The sequence below is a fragment of the Rhipicephalus microplus genome, unplaced genomic scaffold (genome assembly GCF_043290135.1).
Source record: "Rhipicephalus microplus isolate Deutch F79 unplaced genomic scaffold, USDA_Rmic scaffold_90, whole genome shotgun sequence".
NCBI classification, from domain to species: domain Eukaryota; kingdom Metazoa; phylum Arthropoda; class Arachnida; order Ixodida; family Ixodidae; genus Rhipicephalus; species Rhipicephalus microplus.
Window position 1 is genome coordinate 486,595 of NW_027464662.1, and position 27,360 is coordinate 513,954.

The following is a 27,360-nucleotide window of genomic DNA, read 5'->3' on the forward strand; positions in this document are numbered from 1 at the left end:
CATGATGGACACCGTTCTGCGCAACTTAAAATGGCACACGTGCTTGTGTTACCTCGATGATGTTGTTGTGTTCGCTCCAGATTTCTCCACGCATCTCCAACGTCTGAAAGAAGTTTTTGCACGTGTCAGCAATGCCGGCTTGCAACTAAATCTGAAGAAGTGCCGCTTTGCAGCACGGCAGCTCACCATCCTTGGGTACGTCGTGTCCAAGGATGGCATTCTTCTTGACCCAGCCAAGCTTCGGGCCGTGGCCGATTTCCCCAAACCTGCGTCCGTCAAAGAACTGCGTAGTTTCGTGGGCCTGTGCTCATACTTCCGACGCTTCATACGAAACTATGCCATGATCATATCACCGCTGACGAAGCTCCTTGGAAGTTACGGGTCCCTCAATTCGTGGTCGTCTGAGTGTGACGACGCGTTCGCGAAGCTCCGCCATTTGTTGACGTCTCCTCCCATTCTACGCCACTACGACCCTACGGCCCCGACGGAGATGCACACAGACGCCAGCATTGTAGGCCTCGGCGCTGTCCTGGCGCAGCGCAAACCCGGATTCCCTGAATATGTCGTAGCATATGCAAGCCGTACGCTCACGAGAGACGAGACAAACTACACCGTCACGGAGAAAGAGTGCCTGGCGATCGTCTGGGCTCTTACAAAGTTTCGACCATATTTGTATGGTCGCCCATTCGATGTCGTCACCGACCATTATGCACTATGCTGGCTTTCATCATTGAAGGATCCCTCAGGCCGTCTCGCCCGTTGGGCTCTTCGTTTACAAGACTATGACATCCGCGTGCTGTACCGCAACGGACGCCAGCATGCTGACGCCGACGCCCTCTCACGCTCCCCTCTGCCTGAAGATGATGTGCTCTGCTCAGTATCCTCGGCTGCTGTTTCTGTCATTGACGTTGACATCATCGCTACCGAACAGCGAAAGGATAATTGGATCGGCCCGCTGATCGACTTGCTCTCTGATCCATCCGCAACGCCATTCACGCGTGCCTTGCGTCGTCGAGCTCGCCATTTCACCAGCCGTGACGGCCTTCTACACAGACGCAATTACGACGCCGATGGCCGGCAGTGGTTACTCGTGATACCCCACAGTCTGCGGTCAGAGATATGTGAATCCTTTCATTCTGATCCGCAATGCGCGCACTCTGGGGTATTCAAAACCTACAATCGCATTCGACAACGCTACTTCTGGCGCGGGATGTACCGCTACGTGCAGAAGTTCGTTCGCTCCTGCCTCGCTTGCCAACGCCGCAAACCGTCAGCACACACGTCGCCAGCCAGTCTGCAACCGTTACCTTACCCTGAGCGTCCGTTTGGGCGCATAGGTATCGATTTGTATGGACCACTTCCTCTAACGTCGGCTGGTAACCGCTGGGCCATCGTCGCCGTAGATCATTTAACGCGATACGCCGAAACCGCTGCTATCCCTGCGGCTACTGTGCGTGATGTCGCATCTTTCCTACTGCATCGATTCATACTGTGCTACGGTCCACCTCAGGAGCTTCTCAGCGATCGAGGCCGTGTCTTCTTGTCAGAAGTCGTCGAAGCCATTCTCACAGAGTGCCATTCTGTCCACCGCAAAACTACTGCTTACCACCCGCAGACGAATGGTCTCACCGAACGCTTTAACCGCACCCTCGGCGACATGCTTTCGATGTACGTCGCCGCCAACCACACGAATTGGGATACTATACTGCCCTTCGTCACATACGCCTACAACACCGCCCCTCAGAGCACAACCGGGTTTTCACCTTTCTTCTTGCTGTACGGAAGGCACCCGTCACACACTATCGACACGATACTCCCGTACACGCTGGATACATCTGAATGTGCACCTATTTCTGAGACAGCCAGGCTTGCTGAAGAGTGTCGAGAGCTTTCCAAGACATTTACGACGCATGAGGAAGAGCGGCAGAAGAGTATTCGTGATGGCTCCACCACTTCTGAGCCCACGTTCCTTCCTGGTTCTCTTGTATGGCTCTCAATCCCGACCTCTGTAGCTGGCCTTTCTTCCAAACTACTCCCGAAATACGAAGGCCCCTACTGTGTCATTGAGAGCACATCTCCGGCCAACTATCTGATCAAACCAATTGAACAAACTTCGGACATGCGCCGTCGCGGGCGCGACATAGTCAACGTGGAGCGCCTGAAGGCTTACTATGACCCGCTCATAGTGACAAGCTGTTAGGTCGCCAGGCGGCTCCCTCTTTGACCCCGGGGTAATTGTAAAGAAGCTTCCGAACACTGAAATTTGTGGAACTCTCAGGTGCCTTCTAGTGGGTCTACCCAAAAGGGATGCCGCTCGCGCTGAGAGCCCGTGCTTGGCCGTTACTGTCGCCATTGTCCTTGCTCGCTGTGTGCCGGCTAATAAACGCCTTAACAATATATACTTCATCTACGCCCTGATTCCGCAGTGTCTGCATGACGGCTGATATTTCTACTGAATCAAACGCCTTCTCATAATCTATGAAAGCTATGTATAGTGGTTGGTTATACTCTGAGCATTTCTCTATTACCTGATTGATAGTATGAATGTGGTCAATTGTTGAGTAGCCTGTTCAAAATCTTGCTTGTTCCTTTGGTTGATTGAATTCTAATGTTTTCTTTACTCGGTTAGCAATTACCTTTGTAAATAGCTTGTATACTACAGAGAGCAAGCTGATCGGCCTGTAATTCTTCAAGACCTTGTCATCTCCTTTCTTATGTATTAAGATGATGTTAGCGCTCTTCCAAGACTCTGGTACCCTTCCCGTCAGGAGACACCTCGTAAACAGGGTGGCTAGTTTTTCTAACACAATCTGTCCTTCATCTTTCAGCAGATCTGATGTTACCTGATCCTCACCAGCAGCTTTGCCTCTTTGTATGCTCTCCAAAGCTTTTCTGACTTCTATCATTACTGGTGGGGTGTCATCTGGGTTACTGCTAGTATTAAGGTCGTGGTTGTCTCGGCTACTGTACAGATCTCTGTAAAACTCCTCCGCTATTTTAACTATCCTATCCATATTGGTAGGTATTTTGCCTTCTTTGTCCTTTAGTGCATACATCCGACTTTTGCCTATCCCAAGTTTCCTCTTCACTGCTTTGACGCTTCCTCCGTTTTTCAGAGCGTGTTCAATTTTCGCCATGTTATACATTCTTACATCGCATACTTTACGCCTATTAATCAACTTCGAAAGCTCTGCCAGTTCTATTTTGTCTGTTGTACTTGACACTTTCATGCTTTGACGCTTCTTAATTAAGTTCTTCGTTTCCTGGGAAAGCTTGCCAGTGTCCTGTCTAACTACCCTGCCTCCAACTTACACTGCACACTCCGTAATGATACTCGTTAGATTATCATTCATTGTATCTACGCTAAGGTTGGTTTCCTCACTAAGAGCCCAGTACCTGTTCTGCAGCGACACTCTGAATTTCTGTACTTTCCCTCTCAGTGATAGCTCATTGATTGGCTTCTCGCGTATCAGTTTCTGTCGTTCCTTCTTCAAGTCTTGGCGAATTCGAGACCGTACCATTCTATGGTCACTGCATCGTACCTTTCCAACCACTTCCACATCCTGCACGATTCCTGGGTGTGCAGTCATTATAAAGTCTATTTCGTTCTTATTTTCGCCATTAGGGCTCCTCCGTGTCCACTTGCGGTTTTCTCGTTTTCGGTAGAAATTATTCAAAATCCACAGATTATTGCGTTCTGCGAATTCTACTAGTAACCCTCCTCTGGCGTTTCTAGTGCCGATGCCATAATCTTCTAGTGCCTGGTCTCCAGACTGCTTCTTCCCTACCTTTGCATTAAAGTCGCCCATCACTATAGTATACTGTGTTTTTACCTTACTCATTGCCGATTCCACGTCTTCATAGAAGCTTTCAACTGAAGCGTCATCATGGCTGGATGTAGGTGTGTAAGCCTGTACTACCTTCATCTTGTATCTTTTATTCAGTTTAATTACAATACCTACCACCCTTTCATTATTGCTATAGTATTCCTCTATGTTGCCAGCTATGTTTCTGTGAATTAGGAACCCCACTCCCAGTTCTCTTCTGTCTGCCAAGCCCCGATAGCAAAGGACGTGCCCATTCTGTAGCACAGTATAGGCCTCATCTGTCCTCCTAACCTCACTGAGCCCTATTATATCCCATTTAACATCCTCTAGCTCCTCGAATAGTACAGCTAGACTTCCCTCACTAGATAAGGTTCTAGCGTTAAACGTTGCCAAGTTCCGGTTCCAAAGGCAGCCTGTAGTCCAGAGATTTTTAGCACCCTCTGCTGCGTGGCAGATCTGACCACCGCCATGGTCAGTTGCTTCGCAGCTGCTGGGAACTGAGGGCCGTGAGTTATTTGACGTATGCATGTGGGAGAGTGCGGCGATGGCGTAGTGGTTAGAGCATCCGCCTCGCATGCAAGAGGTCCGTGGCTCAAATCCCGGTGCCGCGCAGTTCCCAACCGGAAAAAAAATCCGCGAGTTGATGGAACTGCATTAAGAGGCCTGGGTAGCGGCCTCACCAGTAACCACCGCCGGGAACGCACTCCCTCACCAGAGATGGATTAGCCACCCTGGTGCAGTATCTGGCCACTACCTCCCACAGGCTAAGGCATTTCAGACTGTGCTAAATCTTGGTGGAGGGTGGTGGGAAGCGGAACTGCAGCAGCTGCGGCTGTTGGGACGGTTTTTCGGGACGGTGATAGGAAACGGGAGGGGCGTATGGAAGGATTCGGTCGCTGTATTTCACGTGTCGGAGACGTGGTGCGTTTTGGTGCAGATGGCGAAATATTAGGTTGGCCAAGTGCAGCCGATATCTGCTGTTTAACATCCGTTACAATCTGCTGGACAGTGTGACGTCATCCTGCTGCATTCCGTGGCCGCTTGCTCCAGAGACAAGCGCCAAGACACGCGCTATCTTGGTTTCCTTTATCCGGTTATCACGGGAGTCATGTGATCATTCTGACTGTATATATTTCATGACGAAACATTAAAGAGGGCTTTTTTTTTCTTGGTCACGATGTAACGAGCGTCTGTCGATCACTCTGACGAGCTTGACGTAGTGTCGGAAGTGGTTCCGATGCAGCCAACTAGCGCTTCAACGGCCCCGTCAGCAAGCGAGCGACTGGCAGCTGCATCTACGAGCACAAGCCGTATCGGCGACAACGCTTCAGAATGGCGGGAATCAAGCCTCCTAAGCCCTTCGACTTCCAGAACGCAGCGGACTGGCCCGCCTGGATGGACGAATTTGACGACTACAGATTCACGTCTGGGCTACATGAGAAAAAAGACGAAGTTCAAGTAAGGACTCTTCTCTATACTATGGGCAGAAAGTCGAGGGAGATTCTTCGGTCCCTAAACGTAAAAGACGAAGAAATGGAGGACTTCAAGCTCGTAAAGTCTAAATTTAACGACTACTTTGTCCACACCAAGAACATAGTCTACGAAAGTGCTCGCTTTAATCTACGCCGCCAACAACTGGGAGAAACAGTAGACCAGTTCGCAACCGAGCTTAGCAAGTTAGCCGACAGATGCGAGTTCGCAAGCATGAAGGAATGCCTAATAAGAGACCGCTTCGTAGTTGGACTACGGGACCAGGTTCTTTTGGTAGAACTGCAGATGGACCCCAAGCTAACGATGGCCACTGCTTTGGCAAGAGCGCGTACGAGCGAAACCGTAAAGCAACAGCAAGCAGAACGAAAAGAGCATGAGGGCACAGTCACAGAAGCTTGCGTCGCCGCAGTAAAGTCGAAGAAAGGCGCTGCAAAGAGCACGTTTACTCGCTGTCAGAAGCCCGCTTATCATCAAAATAACTTCAGTTATTGTGCCGGACCATTTCACCCGCGAAACAAGTGTCCAGCGCAAAAAGAAACGTGCAGGTTTTGCCGGAAGTTGGGCCACTATGAAAAGGCATGCCGAAAAAAAAAGCAAAGAGACACAAATCTCGATAGCATCGCCGAAGCTGATGGCAAGTTTATAGGCACGGTCGAGCAGTGTGCGAACACACAATCTGAGCATTTCGTGACGGTAAAGATAAACGACCAGACGCTCCGCATGAAAGTAGATACGGGAGCCGAAGTCACGGTCGTCGGTGAAAATTACCCTTTTCTTCCGCCTTATCTGGAAAACGCAGCCGATCTTAAAGAACATAGCAATACTAGCATCCGTACGATTCACAACAAATCATTTACGTCGTGCAGAACTTGCGCACGCCCTTGTTGGGACTACCAGCCATAAAAGCTCTGGGAATTGTTCGCTTCCTAGATAAATTAGACACTGCTGACAATATCGGAAGCAAGTATCCCAAGATATTCCAAGGCACGGGTACCGTATCGGGAGAACACACCATACGCCTTGCGCCACATGCAATCCCACACAGTCTGTCTACACCGCGACGGGTTCCTATTCCCATAAAAGAAAAAGTAAAAGAAGAACTGGACAGGCTAAAAAGAAACGGAATGATGCAGAAGGTCGAAGAACGGACAGAATGGTGCGTGCCTATCGTTCCTGTAATGAAGCCGTCTGGAGCAGTAAGGATCTGCGTTGACTTAACTCAATTGAACCAGTTCGTCAGACGAGAGCATCATCAACTGCCAACAATTGAGCAAGTTATGGGAAGCTTCCAGGAAGCCAAAGTCTTCTCTAAAATAAACGCGCATTCTGGTTTTTACCAGATTAGGATTTCCGAGGAATGTCAAAAGCTCACGACGTTCATTACGCCGTACGGGCGGTACTGCTACCGCTGGTTGCCGTTCGGGATTACATCCACACCTGAAATTTTTCAAAGAAAGTTATCGCAAGTCCTAGAAAGCCTAGACGGCGTACTGAACTACATGAATGACATTCTGGTGTATGGCAAGAACCAAGTGGAACACGACAAGCGGCTTTGTAACGTCCTCAAACGACTTCAACAAGCAGGCGTAACTCTCAACAGGGAAAAGTGTTGTTTCTGAGTTAAACAGGTCGCATTCTTGGGGATGATCTTCGATGCCAACGGCGTGCGTCCAGACACCGAGAAAGTTAGAGCAATCAAGCACTTGCCCAGACCCCAAAACGTTGCTTAGGTTCAATCCTTGTTAGGTATGATGAACCATCTCGCAAGGTTTTTACCTGATGCAGCTTCAATGTCTGCTCCTTTACGCAGCCTCCTCAACAAGGACATTGACTGGTTTTGGGGACCTCAACAAGAGACAGCTTTTGAGCAGATCAAGACCACTCTCAGCTCAGACAGATGCCTGGTGAGATACAACCCCCGGTACTCGACAATTGTATCGGCGGACGCGTCTTCACTAGAGGTTGGCGCAGTACTCCTCCAGGATCAGCCATCTGGTGAGAGGCGTCCTGTTTCATATGCCTCCCGATCGCTCACAAAAACAGAGCAGAGGTATTCACAGATCGAAAAAGAAGCATTAGCTTCAACTTGGGCTGCGGAACGCTTCGATGAATTCCTAAGAGGCCTCACGTTCCTATTTGAGACGGATCACAAGCCTCTCTTCCCGCTACTGGGTCGAGATCCTCTTGATTCTCTACCGCCAAGAATTTAAAGGTTCATTATGCGTCTTATGCGGTATTCGTTCACGCTAACACACGTCCCGGGAAAAAGCATTGCTACGGCGGACCCACTTTCTCGCGCGAGAGTGATGAACACAACGCTTTCGGTCAGAGGGTTGTCTGAAGCAGACGTTTCGGCTCACGTGGAGGGAGTCATTCAGTATGCGTTCTCTGACGACATGCTCGAACGCATACGCTCAGAGCAAGCAAACGACCCCGAATGTGCGTCGTTGCTCGAAGCTTGTATGCAAGGTTGGCCCGCTAAGCACTACACACCACAACTTCTCAAGCCATTCCGGGCGCATCGTGGTAACGTCACGGTATGCAAGCAGCTGCTTTTGAAGGGCTCAAGGCTGGTGATTCCGCGAGCGCTGTGGAAAGAAATGCTTCGGAGGGTTCACGAGGGACACCAGGGAATTGCACGCTGCCGCGCGAGCGCTAAAGAATCTCTCTGGTGGCCAGGAATTGGCAAAGACATTGCACAAACCATGGCCAACTGCCAAGCATGCGCCACAGAGCGTACCCAATTTTCCGAACCAATGCTTTCATCGGAAACAACCGAGCTGCCATGGCAGAAAATCGGAATTGATTTATTTGAGATGAAAGGAGCTGTCTATCTTGCCGTTGTTATCATTCCAGGTATCCTGAGCTGGCCCTGCTGGATCGAGGAACGTCGTCGAAGGCGGTCATCCAGCACCTGAAAAGCTGCTTTGCCAGATATGGGGTACCGCAAACGGTAATATCAGACAACGGACCACAATTAACCTCATTCACGTTTGCTGATTTTGCAAGAAACTACGGCTTTAGGCATGTCACAAGAAGTCCTCGTTACCCTCAAGCTAACGGGGAAGCTGAGCACATGGTAGGGACTCTTAAAAGTCTTTTGAAGAAGGCAGAGGACCTCTACATCACATTGCTGAACTATAGAAACACGCCGGGTCCAACCGGCTATAGTCCAGCGCAGCTGCTAATGAGACGCCGTCTACGCTCAAAAGTACCCTGCATGCCATCCGCGCTAAAGCCAGAAGTAGTAAAGGCTTCTTGGAAAGAGCAAGGCGAAAAATACAGACAAAAACAAAAGATGTATTTTGACAAACGTCATGCTGCGAGACCTCTTCTCTGTCTATCCGCAGGCACTCAAGTATGGCTCAAAGCCAGATGCGCCGAGGGCACGGTCCTTCGTCTTTTTAAAACGCCGAGATCCTACTGGGTCCAAACTGAAGGAAAAACCGTACGCAGAAACAGGCGTCATCTCTTCCTTCTCCCACACGGAGGAGAAACAAGCCCCGTAAGGATGGAGCAGCATCCACGAAACAGTGAGCCAACGGACGCGACGGACAAAGACATCGTAGCTACCAAGTCGTCTGACATCCAAGAGTCTCGTTCATCGAACAAAACTTCAAGTCCTGAGCAAAGAACGACGCGATATGGGCGCGTCATACGAGCTCCGAAAAGACTTGTTATTGATGATTAATTTCTGAAATGCTTTCCTTTTTTTGGCAGGCCCACGATGCTTATGAAACGGGGAAGATGTGACGTCATCCTGCTGCATTCCGTGGCCACCTGCTCCAGAGACAAGCGCCAAGACATACGCTATCTTGGTTTCCTTTATCCGGTTATCCCGGGAGTCATGTGATCATTCTGACTGTATATATTTCCCGACAAAACATTAAAGAAGGCTTTTTTTCTTGGTCACGATGTAACGAGCGTCTGTCGATCACTCTGACGAGCTTGACAAACAGCAGGTTGCAGGGCCTGCTGGATCAATTGTTGGAGTGGAGCTGTTAGTTCAGCCATAATGCTATTCTTCATTTTCTGCATTTCTACCTGCATCATAGCTGCGAATTCGTTCCTTAAAGAAGTAGCCATTTCGTTCAAAGCCTCTCGTGTGCAATAGTCGGACCGTGCCGTAGTTGACATGTCAGGGTGGAGCTGAGTGTCTACTGACATGGGTTGTGGTAGTCTAGGTGGCGTTGGTTGTGGTGTTCTTTCCTGCGTTGATGTTTGTGTGAGAGAGTGGGGCTGGTTCGGAGAGGGAGGGAGAGGAGGGAACTGCCCTCCCCAGCTTACCGTTTGTGCTCTCTTGTGGGAACCGCTTTGCTCGCCATGATGATGATTGTCCCGTCCGTGTGCCAGCCTTGAGATCCTGGCTGGCCAGCGAAACCGCTCCGCGATGACGAGTTTCCTCGCTTAAGCCCCGACTTATCCCTGGAATGGCTCCTTCACTTGGCTGGTCTCCCGGACGCACTGCTCTGTCGTCCGGGGCTGGGAGATGGTGACTGGGCCTCCTTGGTGGGAGAAGCTGACCAGAATGGTTTGCGTCGGTTGACTGGTGGCAAAAACCGCTTTGGGCATGGTTTGGCAGCCGTCGGGTGGTCGCCACCACAAAGCATGCAAGAGGGGCGGCACTCGTGGTAGTTGGGTGATAGTGAATCCCCGCACACTCGACATTTCGGTGTGTCAGGTGGCTGTGGGCACACATCCTCGTGGTGTCCTGTTTTGTTGCACTTTCTACAGTGGGGAATAGTCCATTTGTAGAGGTAGCAGCGAAGAGCCTGTCCGTACGCGTTGACGAAGAAAGGAACTCGCTTGCCACAAAATGTGAGCACCATTGCTCCGGAGTTGCCGAGGTGTCTGCACGTAAGGACCTCGTAGCCCGGTACTTCAACTTCTGTCTGGAAGTCGTTTGGTGTGATTTCATGCCCTATTCCGTTGACCACCCCTTTGCACGAATTATCAGGCGCAATACCATAAGAGGTGATGTCGTAGGTTGCTGCATGCACTGTAATTTTGGTGATTTGTCCAAGTGCCGTGGCGATGTGTTCAGATGAGGTGCTTATTGTTAGCACATTTTGATTTTCGTCAACTCGAAGCTTGATATCAGGCTTCTCACTGCGTATATTTGCTGCATGAACTACGGCGAAAAGTAACGTCTTGGGGCTAACCTTGCTCAGATTTAATCCACCATGGGGACGGAATGCTAGCTTGTAGTCCTCGGCAGGGAGCGGTGGGAGTCTTGGTAGACGCGTCTTAGGCCGGCTCTGGCGTAGAGCGGGCTCAGACGGCGTGCTGGGCAGCTGTTGAGTCGGTACAGTATGGGGTTGCAGCTGTCGGCGCTTGTTCGCACTCTTGGTAACAGTGATCCATGGATGTGCGTTGTGCTCATTGCTCACCTGCGTATTAGCGTCTTGACTGGTCTGCGTATCCATCATGTGGTCCGTGGAGCGAGAGGGCAATGAGCACTTCTCGTCGGCTGCGACGCTCCCAGAGACGCTCGCCATCCGCTGTAGAGCGGGGCGGCGTTCTGTCCAAGCCACGTCTCCGGCTTGTTAGGGTTAGCGAGGTGGACCTTTTCAAGAACTTTCGAAAGCGTTAAGACGTTTAAAAGCGCACTCACAGGTTGAAGTCCAGTATAGGCTTGACAGTGGTGATGCTAGGAACAAGTTCCTATCATTGCAACAGGTCGCCAGGAAGAAATTCTTCTTGAAAATGAGCCGGAGCCGATGTGATTCGCGTCCGTCGCATGCTCTCGCTACTTGGCAGCTTCACTTACCAAAGACTATACCATTTAATTCTGCCACCATTGCCTTCAGAAGAAGGACTCAGAAGCGCGTTGGTTCTGCACTGCGACATTGCAGGGCACCCGTACGAGATCAATGGCTTCCGAAAGTCGCTCAAGGAACTAGGCATCATTCAAGAGGTGAGCAGCATAAGAGCGTATCAGATGTCGCACGTCTGGCTTCTTAACATGAAGAGAGATGAGGCCAAGAGGACACTTCTGGACGCTGACCTACTTTCCGTGAAAAACCGGCCCTGCCTCGTCGTCAACCCAGAGAAGCAAGAGGTTCGTCTCAAATTGTGCTGGGTAGCATTTGACGTCAACGCAGAGATTGTACGGCGTGCTTTCCGGGAATTATATTTGGTATCACGTGACGTGAATAGATGAAGAAGGTAAACGACACATCCAAACATGATAATCATGACACGGAAGTCATGCGTGGCATCATTTACCTCCACCTCGTAATGTTGTGCTGATTTTAAAGTGACACATCAATATTTCCCATTCGTGCTTCGCATATCATCGACTCCCACTGTACGTGGGATCTGCCAATTTTTTTCTCATCACGATGACGAAGTTTAGATTGGCGACGCTAAATGTACATGGGCTTTCTGCCGAATGGCGGCAAAACCAGCTTAACCGCCTGATTATAGAACAGGATCTGAACATCGTCGCTGTATACAGGAAACTAGAGTAAAGAGCACGCTGGGCGAATGGTGCAGCCTTTCACGAGACTGTTTGATGTAAGCGTTTGTCACGCGGAGGGTACGTCTGCAGGGTGCCTCTTGTTATTTCGGCAGAGCCTTGATGCGAAAGTGGAGTCAGTAACTACCTTCGAGGTGGATAGTTTTGTTATAGGTGATTTATCCTTACTAAGAGAAAAATCGAGAATGATATGTGTGTACGCGCTTACAGTGAATCAAGATCGAAAGGAGTTCTTTTGAAAAACTTGATGTGTATTTGAGATGTGAACGTAAACTAATTTTTGTCGGGGATTTCAACTGCATTTGTTCGAGTATAGATAAATCAAGTTTCACGCTATACATACAGAGATTCAAGCACCGCCATTCTAATCAATATGTTGGCGAAGGCTCAGCTAGAGAACGTGGGTAAGTGTCTTTTCAGTGGAAAAGGGGTTATGTTTACCCACTTTCAGCGTTCAAGTCATACTAGACTTGACATAGTATAAGTGTCTTCTGAAATCACCCCTTCGTGCCATGATTACAGAGTTACATTTGTTACGTTTAGTGATCATTGTTTGGTTTCATTCGCAGTTGGCAAACATAAAGGAATAACAAACATTTCTTTTGGGGCCTTTAGAACTTTATTGTAAAGCTACTAAAAGATAAAGAGTTTAATCGCATTTTCAGAGGGCACAGAAGACTTAGCAAATAGAACACTTGTATTCTGGGGACACAAATGGGAACTATTTAAGCAGACCATTAAACGGAAAGCACTTGAGAGAGCCAGTATCCTGAGACATGCTGAAAAAGAACTTGAAGTGCGCTTGCGTGAAAACTTGCAACAGTCAGTAGCGGAAGAATGTACCCTGGCCGGTACATTTTCAGAGGAGATAAACAGAACTAAACAGAAGTTAGAGTTGATAGACCAAGAACGTTTTGCGGAGTATTGATTGCAGCTCGAGCAGAAAACTTTGTAGCGAGAGAAATGCCAATGAAACGAGCTATTGGAGCTGAGAAGAGACATGCATGTGAAAGTGAAATAAGAGAATATATAATGTAAAGGAACAAAGTACCATACGAAAGAAGCAATAGCGGGTGCGTTTTTGAGTATTACTAAGAGTTATTCACACCAACCAGTGTACACGCAGATCGTTTTAATAGTGATTTCATTGCAATAATTGAGTGATATGTGGAGTTTAACGTCCCAACACCACCACATGATTATGAGAGACGCCATAGTGGAGGGCTCCGAAAATTTCGACCACCTGGGGTTCTTTAACGTGCACCCAAATCTGAGCACAAGGGCCTCAGCATTTTCGCCTCCATCGAAAATGCAGCCGCCGCAGCCATGATTCGATCCCTCGACCTGCGGGTCAGGAGCCGAGTACCTTAGCCACTAGACCACCGCGGCAGGGCTTCGTTTCAATAATGCCAATACTTGATGACGAAAGGAAGAAAATTTGAGAATCACCTATAACAATGCGAGAAGTTGAAAAAGCAATTCATAAGTTAAACAATGATAAGTCTCCAGGACCTGATGACCTGAGTGCTGCAGTATACCAAAGTTTCAAAGATGTAATTTTGCCTATGTTGAAGAGGTATTTAATGAGGCTTTTAAATGTAAACAACTTACATCATCGTTCTTGTTAGCCCACACGGTCTTAATACCTAAAACAGAAGATCCCGCGAAGTTAAGAAGTGTTACTGCATATAGGCCAATTAGCCTAACTAATGTTGACTATAAAATATTGATGAAAATATTGGCCAGGAGACTTCCGACAGTTATGACAAAACTGGTTGAATCCCACCATACTTGTGGCATTCAGGGAAGAAAATAATGACCAACATAAACATAGAACTATCAATCCTAAAAAGTTGTGACACTATGCATCTCGATGTTGCCATGCTTCAAATTGACCTCGAAAAGGCATTTGATGGCGTGCCACACGACTTGCTCCTTTCATTACTTGAGCACATGAACGTAGGGAGTTTGATTAGCGACGGAGCGCGCATGGCTTACACAGGATGCGCGACAAGATGGGTAATAAATAAAACTGCGGGTGAGCGTATACCTTTGCTGCAGTCAGTGAGACAGGGGTGTTCGCTATCGCCCCTGCTTTTTGCTATATTTAGTGAACCTTTCTCTTTAAGCGTAAATAATAACAGTGCAATAAGCGGCTTCAAATTGCATGAAGCCGAAGTAAGCCTCCTTGCATACGCAGACGACATTGCAGTTTTTCGCACAAATTATGAGAGTGTAATGCATGCTGTAAATGCCGTGAAAACTTTTTGCCAGGTGAGTGGTAGTGCCGAGAACTGGGGTAAGTGCCTTGGCTTCTGGCATGAGGAATGGGATGTCACACCAGGAATGTTTCTAAACATTAAATGGCAAGAAACACCAGTGAAGTATTTAGGAGTGCCGCTGGAGTTCTATCACGATCGTAAACCGTATTGGAAAAAAGACACACAAACATTGAGCAATGATGTAGAAAAATGGAAAGGTTGGGGTACTTTGATATTCGCATGGGCCACAACGTGCAACTTGTTTTTAGTGGGCAAGCTGTGGTACGTAATGCAGGTTTTGCACTGCAGCAGAATAAGTGTACAGAAAATACACAGCGTACTTGTGGTTTTCATTTGAAGCTCTGTCTGGGAAAGATCAAGCCGCACAATCCTCTTCAAAAAAATTCGAGATGACGGGCTTGGACTAGTTCATTTGTACATAAGACAACTTGTCCATCATTTCCCTTTTCTGCGTGATGTAGATCACCCTTTTTTGAGAACTGTTATACAACTAACGTTATCTAGAGCTCTGCTGAGATTTCTCGTATCGTCATCAAATGTGCAAGGACCAATATAAGGGTATTTAAAGGAAGTTGTTTATTTTTCCACTTTTTGTTCATGAGATTGTAGGTATAGTATCTGGCTGAAGTACCACGTAAAAAAGTGTACAAAGACCTTGTCGATGTTTTACTGCCTGTACCATTGCACCATCAGCTATATTGTGCAGGCCCATGACAGGATGCTCTGAAACGTGTTAAAAGAATGCTTGTAGCGCCAGAGGTCAAAACTTTTCCCTTTAAATTACATACTGGTACCTTATCAGTTAAAACGGGGTTGCAGGATAGGGGAATATTCGTCCCATGGAGCATATTGCCACTTGTGTAGTAAATCGGAAACAATTGAACATGTGTTTATAGATTGCTGGAACAGGGTCTTTTTCTGGGACATATTGCAGAGAACATTGAAAAAAGAATTACCTATTCCTTTCCGTTTTCTTTCGGTTAAAAACGAGGCAGGCGCTCATTATGATCTAATCATGCTTCTGGGCCTGCACAGTACACGGAAAACCCGATGAGCCTTTGAAAACGCAGATGTATAAGTGCTATTCTTGCGCCAATATTTTTGCGAATCTGTGCGGAATTTTCTTGAAGTGCTCAAGGGCCAAGAGGATGAACCAGACTGGATTGTGCACATTGAGCCATTGTTACGAATGTCCAAGTATTGATCAACAGTCAGTTGAGAGCTGATAGCACTTCAATTAATTTAGCGGGTGTATTTTGTGACGCACCTGTATTTTGACCAATATGTAAATATGCGAAATGTGAATATTCTTGATATGCAAGGCAATAAAGAAAAAAAAAAGCCTCTCGGTGGCGCAGCGGTTAACGCCTAGCATTCACGACGTGGAGGTCCTACGTGCAATTCCGCCCGCCGGAATCTTTTTCTAGATTTTTTTTCTTGCGTTTTCATTATATATATATGATTATGGTATACGGAGACGTCCACGGCGTTGTGACGCCATCTAGAACATTTGAATGACATGACGATAGTTATAGTGCGAGAACAGAACGACGACAAAGAGACAAGCAGGACACGACGTGTCCTTTGTGTCCTTCTTGTCTCTTTGTCGTCCTGTTCTCGCGATATAACTGTCGTTTTGTCAACGCCTTTACACACCTCCAGGTGGTGAACTCACAGCAGGTGTCGTCGTTCGTCGCTCATAGCATCCATCCATAGCACACAGTTATGCGACGCCCGCCAGCTTTGTCCGACTTCAACTCCGCGTTCCCCGCGTACGCTCTTCCCGCGAACAATGGCGGCCGGCCAAAGACACGACGTGACGTGCGTTGCCTTTCCCTTTCGTCGGGCAGTGGTGCTAACTTCAACATGCGGTGAGTAGGCGATCTTAGACCAAGTTCGGCGTCCGCTCTTATGGTTACGCTCTTATGACTGTCTCACCACTTTCTTCGGTTCCACTATCACCGTTAACTACTACAGGTACCACAAATACCTTTGACAACAAGGGTTTGTTTAACCATAAATGATGATTGTTAGTCATCGGGATGAAGATGTATGACTAAGCGGCTACGTGGATGCAGCCATGCATGTTAAGCAGTGTTATAGCTATCAAACACCAATAGACATTGCGCAAGCTCTTTTATATCATTGAAGAGTAACAATTAAACTACTTCTCTAAGAACCCATTTCACTTTCGTGTTTTACTGATTACTGGCTTCGGGATCAACCATGTTTTTTTTTACATAACACCAGTGCTTCTTCCAGCAGGCCTCTCCATTGAACGGGATCGTCTGTCCATTTTGTCACGGCACATCTCCAACCTTGACGCACCCACAGAGTAGCCGTGTACTTTACTTCGAACTAACAACTCATCTGGGACAACAAAGATACCATGGTCGATTTGACTGAATCTTTAATTTACTCGGACAAGCATTTACCACGTGCTGCACTTGAAGTGGGGCGTCATAACGTCACCCAGCTGACAGTCGAATGTCTTGCCGAACTTTTCAAAGTCCCTCAGGATATGGTTCACCCTGTAAACGATGTTTGGAAGAAAATAAGCTTTGTTTAACACGACAAAGCAGGTATTTCGAAGGTCAACCTAACTGAAATTCAGCTTGTACTAAGTTCCATGCAGTAAATTGTGCTTGTACTAATATTTGAGCTTGAGGTACATCGGAACGCAGTGGTTCACGTGGGCCTGCGCCCGAAATGCATGTCAAAGAACACACTGAGCGCAAGCTTGAAGGATGCTTGAGCTTCGCCTTCAAGAGTCGAACGCGATAGCGGGCCCCTTGCACTTCGCTTTCTTAAGTGGTAGCCTGGCTTCTGTGCATGTCTGAGTGGTGCCACGTGGAAACCAACGACATTGACCATTTAAAACTATCCTGACTGCATGTACGGTTGTGCTGTGCTCACTACGCCAAACTTCGTTCTATTGCGAATAGGCAAGGGGCCCACTACGCGTCCGTAAGGCGACACGCAAACCTCTGCTTACTCTGTTGATGCTTTTGCTGCTAAAGGTGATCAAATATGTCTGAGCCCTTTATGATGGGTGGGCCTTTAAAACAGCCACTCCTTGCGCAAGTCACCTCTCTTGACGCCTGGCGTGGTTGTATATATGCTTTTGCCACGCAACGTTACACGAGCTAGCCTCTCACCACATGACACTGACAGTGTTTTCTGCTTTTGGGGCGAAGCCACTTAAGATGGGAATCGTTCCCTCGTAGTAGTAGCATGTTGTAGTAGTAGCCACTTCTAGTTAGTTTTGAGAATTGCTCACTTGATGGCGTTGTGTGTATATGTTCTCGGAAATGTTATCACTAGATGGCGTTAACAGTTTTAGTAGAGTTGACAATCAAAGAGTATACATAACGATGTTAAAATAAGAAATTTAGGATGCCTTGATGTGCGCGGGCCCCCGCTCACATTGAGTCATCCTGATGAAATTCACAGCATATCCACGGAGTGAATGATGATGAATCGAGCGTAGCGTCCATGCGTCCGTTCCTCTGTTACACAGACAGACAGACAGACAGACAGACAGACAGACAGACAGACAGACAGACAGACAGACAGACAGACAGACAGACGGACGGACGGATGGACGGACGGATGCTTCATCCCACTCGTCATCATACACTCCGTGGATATGCTGTGACTTTTTTTCGAAGCAGTTGCAAGCAATGGCACGGCTCTCTTTTAGAGGACCTGATTGGCTCGCAAAAAGCCTAGGCTCCATTCTGTTTCGAACTGAACGTCTTTAATACTTATCCTGCTTGCACCATTCGCAATTTGTCGGCCCCGGAAAAGGTTGATTTTTCGCTCACGACTAATAACGCCAATACCGACGCCGACACCGCCATTTCGGCAAATCTGGATGCTTATTTAGTTATCATAATTTTACAGAGATTGCCAGCCCTTACACTGGGCTATCACAGGAGGGGAAAACAAATACATAAAGACATAATACGCATTCTATAATGAGAAATTAAATAATACGTATTGCCACCTGATATGCTTGGGTGAGATCCGGGAGTGGAAGAAGACAAAGACGATCTGTCTGAGCTGCTGCTTGGCTAGCCGACTCAACGAACCCAATAAACCAAGTTTGTCTTAAGAAACGTGACAAAACTGGTGGAGTTGCTGGGTACAACGTCTCACGATCCACCTGATGCCCAAGACCCCGTCCAGCAGCCGGAACACAAGCCCTGCACCCGTGGACACTCCGGTTCACAGAGTAAGCCGCCGCCAACGAGGCCTACCACCTGAGACACCAACCACTGACGCAGCGACTATGACTTCGACACAAGATCCCGTGCAAGCTCCGACACCTTCCACGCCGATTTACTGCACCGTCCAGAACCCGCTCATGCCTAGCCCTTTTCATGGAGAGCAGCATGAAGATGTTGACGACTGGCTGAGTGAGTTCGAACGTGTCGCAGCGATAAATTACTGGGATGATGCCGCGAAGCTCCGGAACGTGTACACTTGCATGAAGGACGGTGCCAAGACGTAGTTTTTGAACAGGGATGATCTGACATCTTGGCGCGAGTTCCAGCGTCGCCTTCTGGAGACCTACAGGAGTCCCGACCGCCGCGAACGAGCGGAGCGTGCACTACAATCACGCATCCAGATGCCAAACGAGACCGTCTCGATGTACGTTGAGGACATGACACGGCTTTTCAAGCGAGCGGATCCTACTATGGCAGAGGAAAAAAAGTTGCGCCACCTCATGCGTGGTGTGAAGGAACAACTTTTTGCTGGTTTGGTGCGTAGTCCCCCTAAGAGTGTTACTGAGTTCCTTACTGAAGCGGCAACAATGGAGCAAGTACTGCACCAACGGTCTGCCCTGTTTGACCGTCAAGTGAATGCTGCCTCAACCCCCGAAATTTTCGCCACCCCTGGGAGCAAGAGCCCCGAATGGATTCGCGAGATCATCCGATCTGTCGTCCGGGAAGAAATGGAAAAGATGTACGGGACAAGACCAATCGATGTTGGTTCTATCGCCAGTGTTATCCGTGACGAGGTCCAACAGGTGTTGCACGCCCATCGTTTTCCGCTGATGTCGGTTGATCCGGAAACGGCTCTTGTGTCTACTGACAGTCGCCGTCGTACGTACGCGGAAGCCTTGCGATCTGCCACGCCTCGTTCTGGTCAAGGAGTCCCGACCCAGCCAGTGCCGTACGTCCCGATCCAGACAGTGCCGCACGTTCCGCTTCAGACAGTTCCATACGTCCCGATCCAGACAATGATGCCGTCAGTCGCGATTCAGTCGGCGCACGCTGGTTTGGACATCGATGGTCGCCGTGCACCGACGCGCAAGTCTGATGCCTGGCGTACGCCGGACAGACGACCCCTCTGCTATCATTGCGGTGAGGCTGGTCACATTTACCGCGAATGCCTATACCGGCAACTTGGCCTGCGTGGATTTTCCGTCAATTCACCTCGTCCCCAAATTGGTCAAAGGCCGAGGGACATCGAAGAATATCTCGCGCAACAGCGTGCACCCTTTACACGACGTCAATCACGGTCACCATCTCCGAGGAGACCCGCAGCCACTGGGTCACGTTTCGATGTGACGGCACGGGAACGCTCTCCAAGCCCCCGTCGGGAAAACTGAAGGCAGCGGCCTTCGGGGGCAAGGTCGCTGGGACTCAAAGTGCGGAAGACCTCCCATCGACGCTTGCACGCCACACGGAAGACATTCAACCAGAGAATAATCGCAGTACCGAAGGAACGCCGAAATCCACATCTGAACCCAGTGACCGCGTGTCACTTGACATACCTGTGCTGATTGACGGTTTTCAGGTCAATGCATTGATAGACACTGGTGCAGACTATTCGATTGTCAGCGGGAGGCTAGCAAAAGATCTCAGGAAAGTGATTACGCCGTGGAATGAAACGCGAATTCGAACTGCTGGAGGACACGTTGTAACACCACTGGGTCGCTGTACGGCAAGAGTTAAAATTCGTGCGTCAACGTTTGTGCTCAGCTGCCTCGTTCTGCGCGATTGTTCACATCAGCTGATTATCGGCATGGACTTCCTTCGAGAATACGGTGCCATCATAAATCTCCGTGAACGCATCGTGACCTTCTCGACTCAAGGCGCAACAGATCGAGACGCTGATAACTGCCCTAGACCTGCGCTGCGTGTTGCTGATGACAGTGTGACGCTGCCGCCCCGAGCGACTGTTCCCATCGAAGTCATTTGTGAAGACCTCCGGGACGGTGACGTGGTGGCTGAAAGCAACCTATCACTTCTGCTACTCCAAGGTGTATGTGCTGCCCGAAGTGTTGTGCGTGTCCGTAACGGACAGTCACAAATACTAGTTACGAACTTCAACTACGAGCACCGGCATCTTTTCCGCGGAACCACCGTAGCCTATGGAGACCCTGTTGCCGACGTCACGGAGTGCCTCGCGTCCGAGGAAACGCATGAGGAGGAAGAATTCCTAGACCACATCGACATTAATTCGACGCTGTCAGACAAGAGAAAGGCTGCACTTCATGACCTTTTAAAGGAGTTTCGGTCTTGCTTCGCCTCTTCTTCCAAAGTCCATCAAACACACCTCGCCAAGCATCGAATTATTACCGACGATGACGTCCGCCCCATCCGGCAGCAGCCTTATCGCGTTTCTTCCAAAGAACGTGCGGCTATTCAGACACAAGTGAAAGATATGCTCGATGACGGGATTATTCAACCATCCAGCAGCCCTTGGTCCTCGCCAGTCGTTCTAGTGAAGAAAAAAGACGGAACGCTGCGATTTTGTATTGACTACAGGAAGGTTAATAGCGTCACGAAAAAAGACGTTTACCCGCTTCCACGGGTCGACGACTCTCTCGACAGATTACGACGCGCAAAGTATTTTTTGTCCATCGATCTAAAGAGTGGCTATTGGCAAATTGAAGTGGATGAACGAGACCGAGAAAAAACTGCGTTTGTGACTCCAGACGGACTTTGCGAATTCCGTGTTCTTCCCTTCGGCCTCTGTTCTGCCCCAGCCACTTTTCAGAGGATGATGGACACAGTTCTCGCTGGCTTGAAGTGGCAAAGCTGCCTTGTCTACCTCGATGATGTGGTCATCTTTTCCGAGAGCTTCGAAGAACATCTGAAGCGTCTGAGAAAGGTTCTGGACGCCATTCGCACAGCTAAACTCACGCTGAAACCCCAAAAATGCCATTTCGGCTACGAAGAGCTGAAATTTCTGGGGCATGTCATTAGTGCGGATGGAGTGCGACCTGATCCAGACAAAACTGCTGCTGTCGCCGCCTTCCCTGTTCCATCAGATAAAAGAGCAGTACGCCGTTTCCTCGGCTTGTGCGCGTATTATCGCCGATTTATCGCCAACTTCTCGAAGATAGCTGAACCTCTTACGCGACTCACTCGGGATGACGTGCCTTTTACTTGGAGCGCAGAACAAGATGCAGCGTTCACAGAGCTACGGCGGAGAATGCAAACAGCCCCTGTTCTTGCCCATTTTGATGAGGACGCTGCTACAGAAATTCATACAGATGCCAGCAACGTCGGACTTGCCGCTGTCCTTGTACAACGACACGGTGGCGTTGAACATGTAATAGCTTACGCCAGTCGTACTCTTTCTCGAGCCGAGACCAACTATTCTACATCGGAAAAAGAATGCCTCGCAGTCGTGTGGGCGACGACCAAGTTTAGGCCTTACCTCTACGGTCGTCCCTTCAAAGTGGTGACTGACCACCACTCGCTCTGCTGGCTGGCAAATCTCAGAGATCCATCCGGCCGTCTCGCTCGGTGGAGTTTGCGTTTGCAGGAGTTCGATATTACGATTGTGTACAGGTCAGGGCGCAAACATGAAGATGCCGACGCGCTTTCTCGAGCGCCTGTGGGGCACGCTGTCAAGGGCTCCGAGGATGAAGATGCCTTTCTCGGAGCAGTCAGCGATTCCGAATTTATGTCAAAACAGCGGGCAGACGACGAACTACGCCCAGCTATTGATTCCCTGGAAGGCCGGAACTCTCAGGTCCCTCGACACATTGCTCGCGAACTGTCCTCTTTTTGTCTAAGAAGAGGCATTCTTTACAAGAAAAACGCCCGTGGTAGCGACAAAGCCTTCCTACTCGTTGTTCCTACCGAAATGTGGGACGAGATCCTCTTTGCGTGCCACGACGAGCCCACGTCAGGACATTTGGGCTATTCGCGAACTCTCGCCAGAGTACGCCAACAGTATTACTGGCCGCGACTATCAACAAGTGTACATCGATACGTGAAAGGCTGCCGTGAGTGCCAGCGTCGCAAGACTCTGCCTGTGAGACCCGCAGGCCGGCTCCAGCCGATCGCACCACCACAGACACCGTTTGACCTCGTGGGAATGGACCTTCTTGGACCCTTCCCTTTGTCGTCCTCTGGGAACAAATGGATTATAGTTGCGACAGATTATCTCACTCGGTATGCTGAAACAAAAGCGTTACATCCTCTGAAGTCGCGCAGTTCTTCGTGCACCAAATCGTCCTACGGCATGGTGCCCCGTCATGCGTGATTACGGACAGAGGGACGTCATTTACAGCACGAATGATGGAGGACATTTTTAAATTGAGCTGCACAACTCATCGAAAAACGACGGCTTATCACCCGCAATCGAATGGACTGACAGAGAGGCTTAACAAGACCGTAGCGGACATGCTGTCAATGTACGTTGACGTACAACACAAAACGTGGGACGAAATTCTTCCGTACATCACGTTTGCATACAATACGGCAACACAAGAAACAACGCGATTTCCGCCTTTCCGACTTGTTTACGGACGCAACGTGCGAACCATGCTCGATGCTATGCTTCCGTGTGACCAAAGCAATGAAATCGCTCCAGACGCTGAGGAATACACTCATTACGCCGAAGAAGCTCGTCAGCTAGCTCGCATAAACACCAGTCACCAACAAGATGAAGACGCACGACGTTACAACCTCCGCCATCGAAACGTCACCTACCACCCTGGGGACCGAGTGTGGGTATGGACCCCTGTCCGGCAACCAGGCTTATCCGAAAAACTCCTAAGCCGTTATTTTGGACCGTACAAGGTTATTAGACGTGTCACCGATCTTACCTACGAGGTATTTCCGGACGGCGCAGCGTCTTCTCGTCGACAGCTTCGGCCCGAAACCGTGCATGTCGTTAGGCTGAAGCCGTACTTCACACAGTAGCCCTTGTGGTTCACGTGTTGCGACAAGCCGTGACATTGTGCTGCAGCTGCTGCTGTTCATGCTCTCCTGTGTTTTTATGCCTTTTGTTTTTGCGCTTGGCGCAAGCATTGGCGCAACTTCCTCATTTGCGCTGCGAGTACTGGCACTCTCCCTCCTTTGGTTCTCTGTATCTGCGTGTGTATGCCTTCATTTTTTTTTTCGTTACGAGCATCGAGTCTATGCTTTCAAAGGGGGGACTAATGCCACCTGCTATGCTTGGGTGAGATCCGGGAGTGGAAGAAGACAAAGACGATCTGTCTGAGCTGCTGCTTGGCTAGCCGACTCAACGAACCCAATAAACCAAGTTTGTCTTAAGAAACGTGACAGTATAATCAGAGCTTACAAATAAAAGAACAAAATGAATTACACAAAAAACGTAGGCAGATAAAAAATTAAATCGTATGCACACAGAAATAATGCTTCGTTAGATACAAATGAGGATATGAGCAGCATGTTTGAAACTGCTTTACAGCTAGAAGTGTGGCAGCTTAGGCTAGCTGGTATGACATGACGATGTCATACCAACTTCCTCCGTGTCCTTCTTCCTTCGTGTCTTTCTTGTCTCTGTGTCGTCGTTCTGTTTTCGCGCTATAACTATCGTCATAACTTTACAGGGTTAAAATCCGCACAGGTGATGTAGCGGACCAACAACGCCACTGCTGTATCGGCTTTCGCTAGCACCTTTGCTAGCGCATTTGCTAGCACTTTTGCTTTCGCTAGCACCTTCTTAAAAAAAATCTTTTTCCCCCCCACCGAACTGCCAGAGCCAGGAGGCGCCGTCTGGTCGGGAACAATGCGTTAGTAAAAGGAAGGATACACAGACCGCAAACATCCTAAAAGTGAAAAGGAGAAAGGGGAGGGAGATGGAGAGGGAAAGAGGAGAAAAGACTGAAAGGGGTCGCCCGGGGGAGTCCACCTTATATTCACCTTTTTTCTTTTTCTTCTTTTTTTCCTTTTCTTTTTCTCGCTTTTTTCGCTTTTTTTTCTTCTTTCTCTGTCTCACCTTATGATTCAAGATTGTATGAAGCTGAGCACCAACAAACTGTACCCTCGATCCTGATGAAGGCAAGACTCTAGGCCGAAACGTCGAAATAAATCACGTTGCGACCGCTCACGGAGGATCTACTTGACTATATATAATATATATATATATATATATATATATATATATATATATATATATATATATATATATGGGAAGAGAAGAAAAACACAACTTAGCGGTGGTCTTAATTTGATTACCAACGGTTTTGACCAGTGGACTGGTCTTTGTTGTCAGGGTTTGCGAACAAGTGCCGTTGGTAATAAAATTAAGACAACCGCTAAGTTGTGTTTCTTCTCTTCCCAAGTACGTTTGACCCATTGGAAAAACTTTGTCACACACACACACACACACACACATATATATAAACATATATATATATATGTGTGTGTGTGTGTGTGTGTGTGTGTGTGTGTGTGTGCGTGTGCGTGTGCGTGTGCGTGTGTGTGTGTGTGTGTGTGTGTGTGTGTGTTGTGGCGAAGCCTTCGAACAGTGGGTCGTCCCTGACGAGTAACTTGCTTGCAGCAGGTGGACTGTCGGCCGGCGTCAAAGAAGATAATTGTGTCAGCTCTATTTCTGCTCGTGAGCAATGAATGACGGCGTCGTGGCGGGATAGAAAATCCCATCCTAGGATGACGTCGTGAGAGCATGAAGGAATTATGACGACTTCAACGGCATACATCACGTCCTGAATCATGAGGCGGGCTGTAGACATCGCTGTAGGGTGAATGCTTTGGGCGCTGGCTGTACGGAGGGAGAGCCCGGAAAGTGGCGTGGTCACTTTGCGCAGTAATCGGCTAAGTTTTGCGTCCATGACGGATACGGTGGCTCCAGTATCTACAAGGGCAGGTGCACGAACACCATCCACAAGCACGTCTATCACGTTCGATGAGCTTTCCTGAGGGCTTCCGCAGTTCGACAGCGTCGCAGCCCTTGCCTCATGGACTGCGACGACTAGTTTTCCTGGTCACCCTCTAGTGGACGTGGCCGCATCGGCGACAGTGAGCAACGTCGCGGAGAATGTGAACGGCGGGTAGATGGAGCGGGGCGGGACGGGACGACGGTGACGTAGGTGGCGGCTGGTCATAAAAGCGGCTCGATTGGCTGGGAAAATTGGAGGCGACCTGCGGTGGCTGCACACGATTGCAATAGCGTGCTACGTGACCGACGCTACCACAAGCAAAGCAGATGGGGCGATTGTCAGCAGTGCGCCATCGGTTCGCGGGTCCCATCCATGTCGCAGAACGCGATGGGCGAGCCGGCTGCTGATATTGTCACGTAATACAAGAGGGGGAACACACACAATGATTTATTGAGGGCGAACTTGTGCCCAGAAAAGTAGCTATGTCACGAAGGAGAGTCTGCTAAAAGCGTTCCGCCTACTTGTCCCTTCTAAACAACTCCTTCGTCAGTCTTCCCGGCTCGTGCTCCTCCACCCGAGGCATGAGCTGCTCTGCCCAAGATGCGTGAGCAGGCGCGAGACACAGTAGACGCCCACATAGCGTCTCGTTGGTTAGGAGGCACTGTAGACGCGCACATAGCGTCTCGTTAGTTGCGAGGCACTGTAGACGCTCACACAGCGTCCCGTTGGTCCTCTTTGTAAAATAATTAGTAGGAGCAATCTCAGTGGCACTACTACCCCTCCGAAATGCGCATCGTCTCGATGCGTGAATTCAGAAGGTTAATAGTCGAGGGGGTAGATGTTTCATTCTCTTTCGTGGTATGGCTTGATGCGGACAACGTGGACGACCTTGGCATGGTTGCGCCGTTTCGAGTGCTCTTGTCCGTCAGGGATTACTTCATAAGATAGGTCACTTAGCCGGCGAAGGACCTTGTAGTATGAACCAAAGTACCGTCGAAGGAGCTTTTCTGGCAGGCCACGGCGTCGTATTGGTGTCCAGATCCATACTTGATCACCTGGCTGGTACTTGACTCCCCTGCGGCGCAGGTTGTAGTAGTCCGCATCCTTGAACTGTTGTTGACGTATTCGGTGCCTTGTCAACTGGCGTGCTTCTTCAGCTTTCTGCAGAAATTCGTATTTCGGAGGGGGAGTAATGTCACAGAGATTGCTCCTACTAATTATTTTACATAGCGTCCCGTTGGTCCTCTTTGTAAAATAATTAGTAAGAGCGATCTATGTGGCAATATAACTGCATAGTGGGCGGCACACGGGGCACGCGGATGACGTCGGCATATGTAGGCGGCACAGTTTCTCCGAAGGCCTGGGGCCTGGCGATAGTTTCGGTGTAACCAAGGGAGCCAGTCACAGGAATCGGTGGGGGTGGCCTGGCGACAACTTGGGCGTAACTGACTGGTGTAGATACTGGAGGCAGCTGGTGGTATTCATGAACGACCTCCGCGATTTCCTGCTGAATGGCTTGGCGGAGGGGAGGCGGAAGTGTGCTTGACGGCTTTTGAGCACGTTGCGGGGAAGTAAAAGCCAGTAGAGAGACCTGGCGGGCAACTTCCTCACGCACGAATGACTTGATTTCAGCGAGCAAGGTGGTGTGGTCAGGAAGTGTGACAAAGCCGAGAGATCAGCGTCACGTGAGGGTGGTCGACGGGTCATCGAGCGCTGCCGTCGCAGCTCCTCGTAACTTTGGCATAGTGTAATGATCTCTGCGACAGTGCGAGGGTTCTTGGCCAGGAGCATGTCTTTTAGAACATGGGTATTTCTGTCAGCCTCTGACATGCTCGCACCTACTTTCTTGCACAAGTCAAGGATGTCCTCTGTGTAACTTGTGAAGGACTCACTGGTCTGCTGTGCTCGTTCACGTAACCGCTGTTCGGCTTGCAGCTTGCGAACGGCAGGACGGCCGAACACGTCGACGACGGTGGTTTTAAAAGCGGACCAAGTGGGGAAATCGGATGCGTGGTTGTTGTACCACATGCCGGCCACACCCGCGAGGTAGAAAACCAGAATGCTGAGTTTACCTGCCTCGTCCCAATGATTGGGGACGCTGACGCGTTCGTACATAGCGAGCCAGTCCTCGACGTCGGTGCCATCCGCGCCAATGAAGAC

General features: G+C 49.2%; 2 protein-coding genes across 2 annotated transcripts in view; one reads left to right on the forward strand and one right to left on the reverse strand.

Moving 5' to 3' along the window:
* LOC119184197 (neprilysin-1-like) overlaps positions 1-27,360 on the reverse strand; it is a 312,286-nt gene that overhangs the window by 90,265 nt on the left and 194,661 nt on the right. The window lies entirely within an intron of this gene.
* Positions 5,160-15,285, forward strand: LOC142790270 (uncharacterized). Its single transcript, XM_075885227.1, has 5 exons — positions 5,160-6,075; positions 7,104-7,313; positions 11,174-11,379; positions 14,074-14,098; positions 15,212-15,285. The coding sequence occupies exons 1-5, from the start codon at positions 5,160-5,162 to the stop codon at positions 15,283-15,285; spliced, it is 1,431 nt and encodes a 476-aa protein (XP_075741342.1).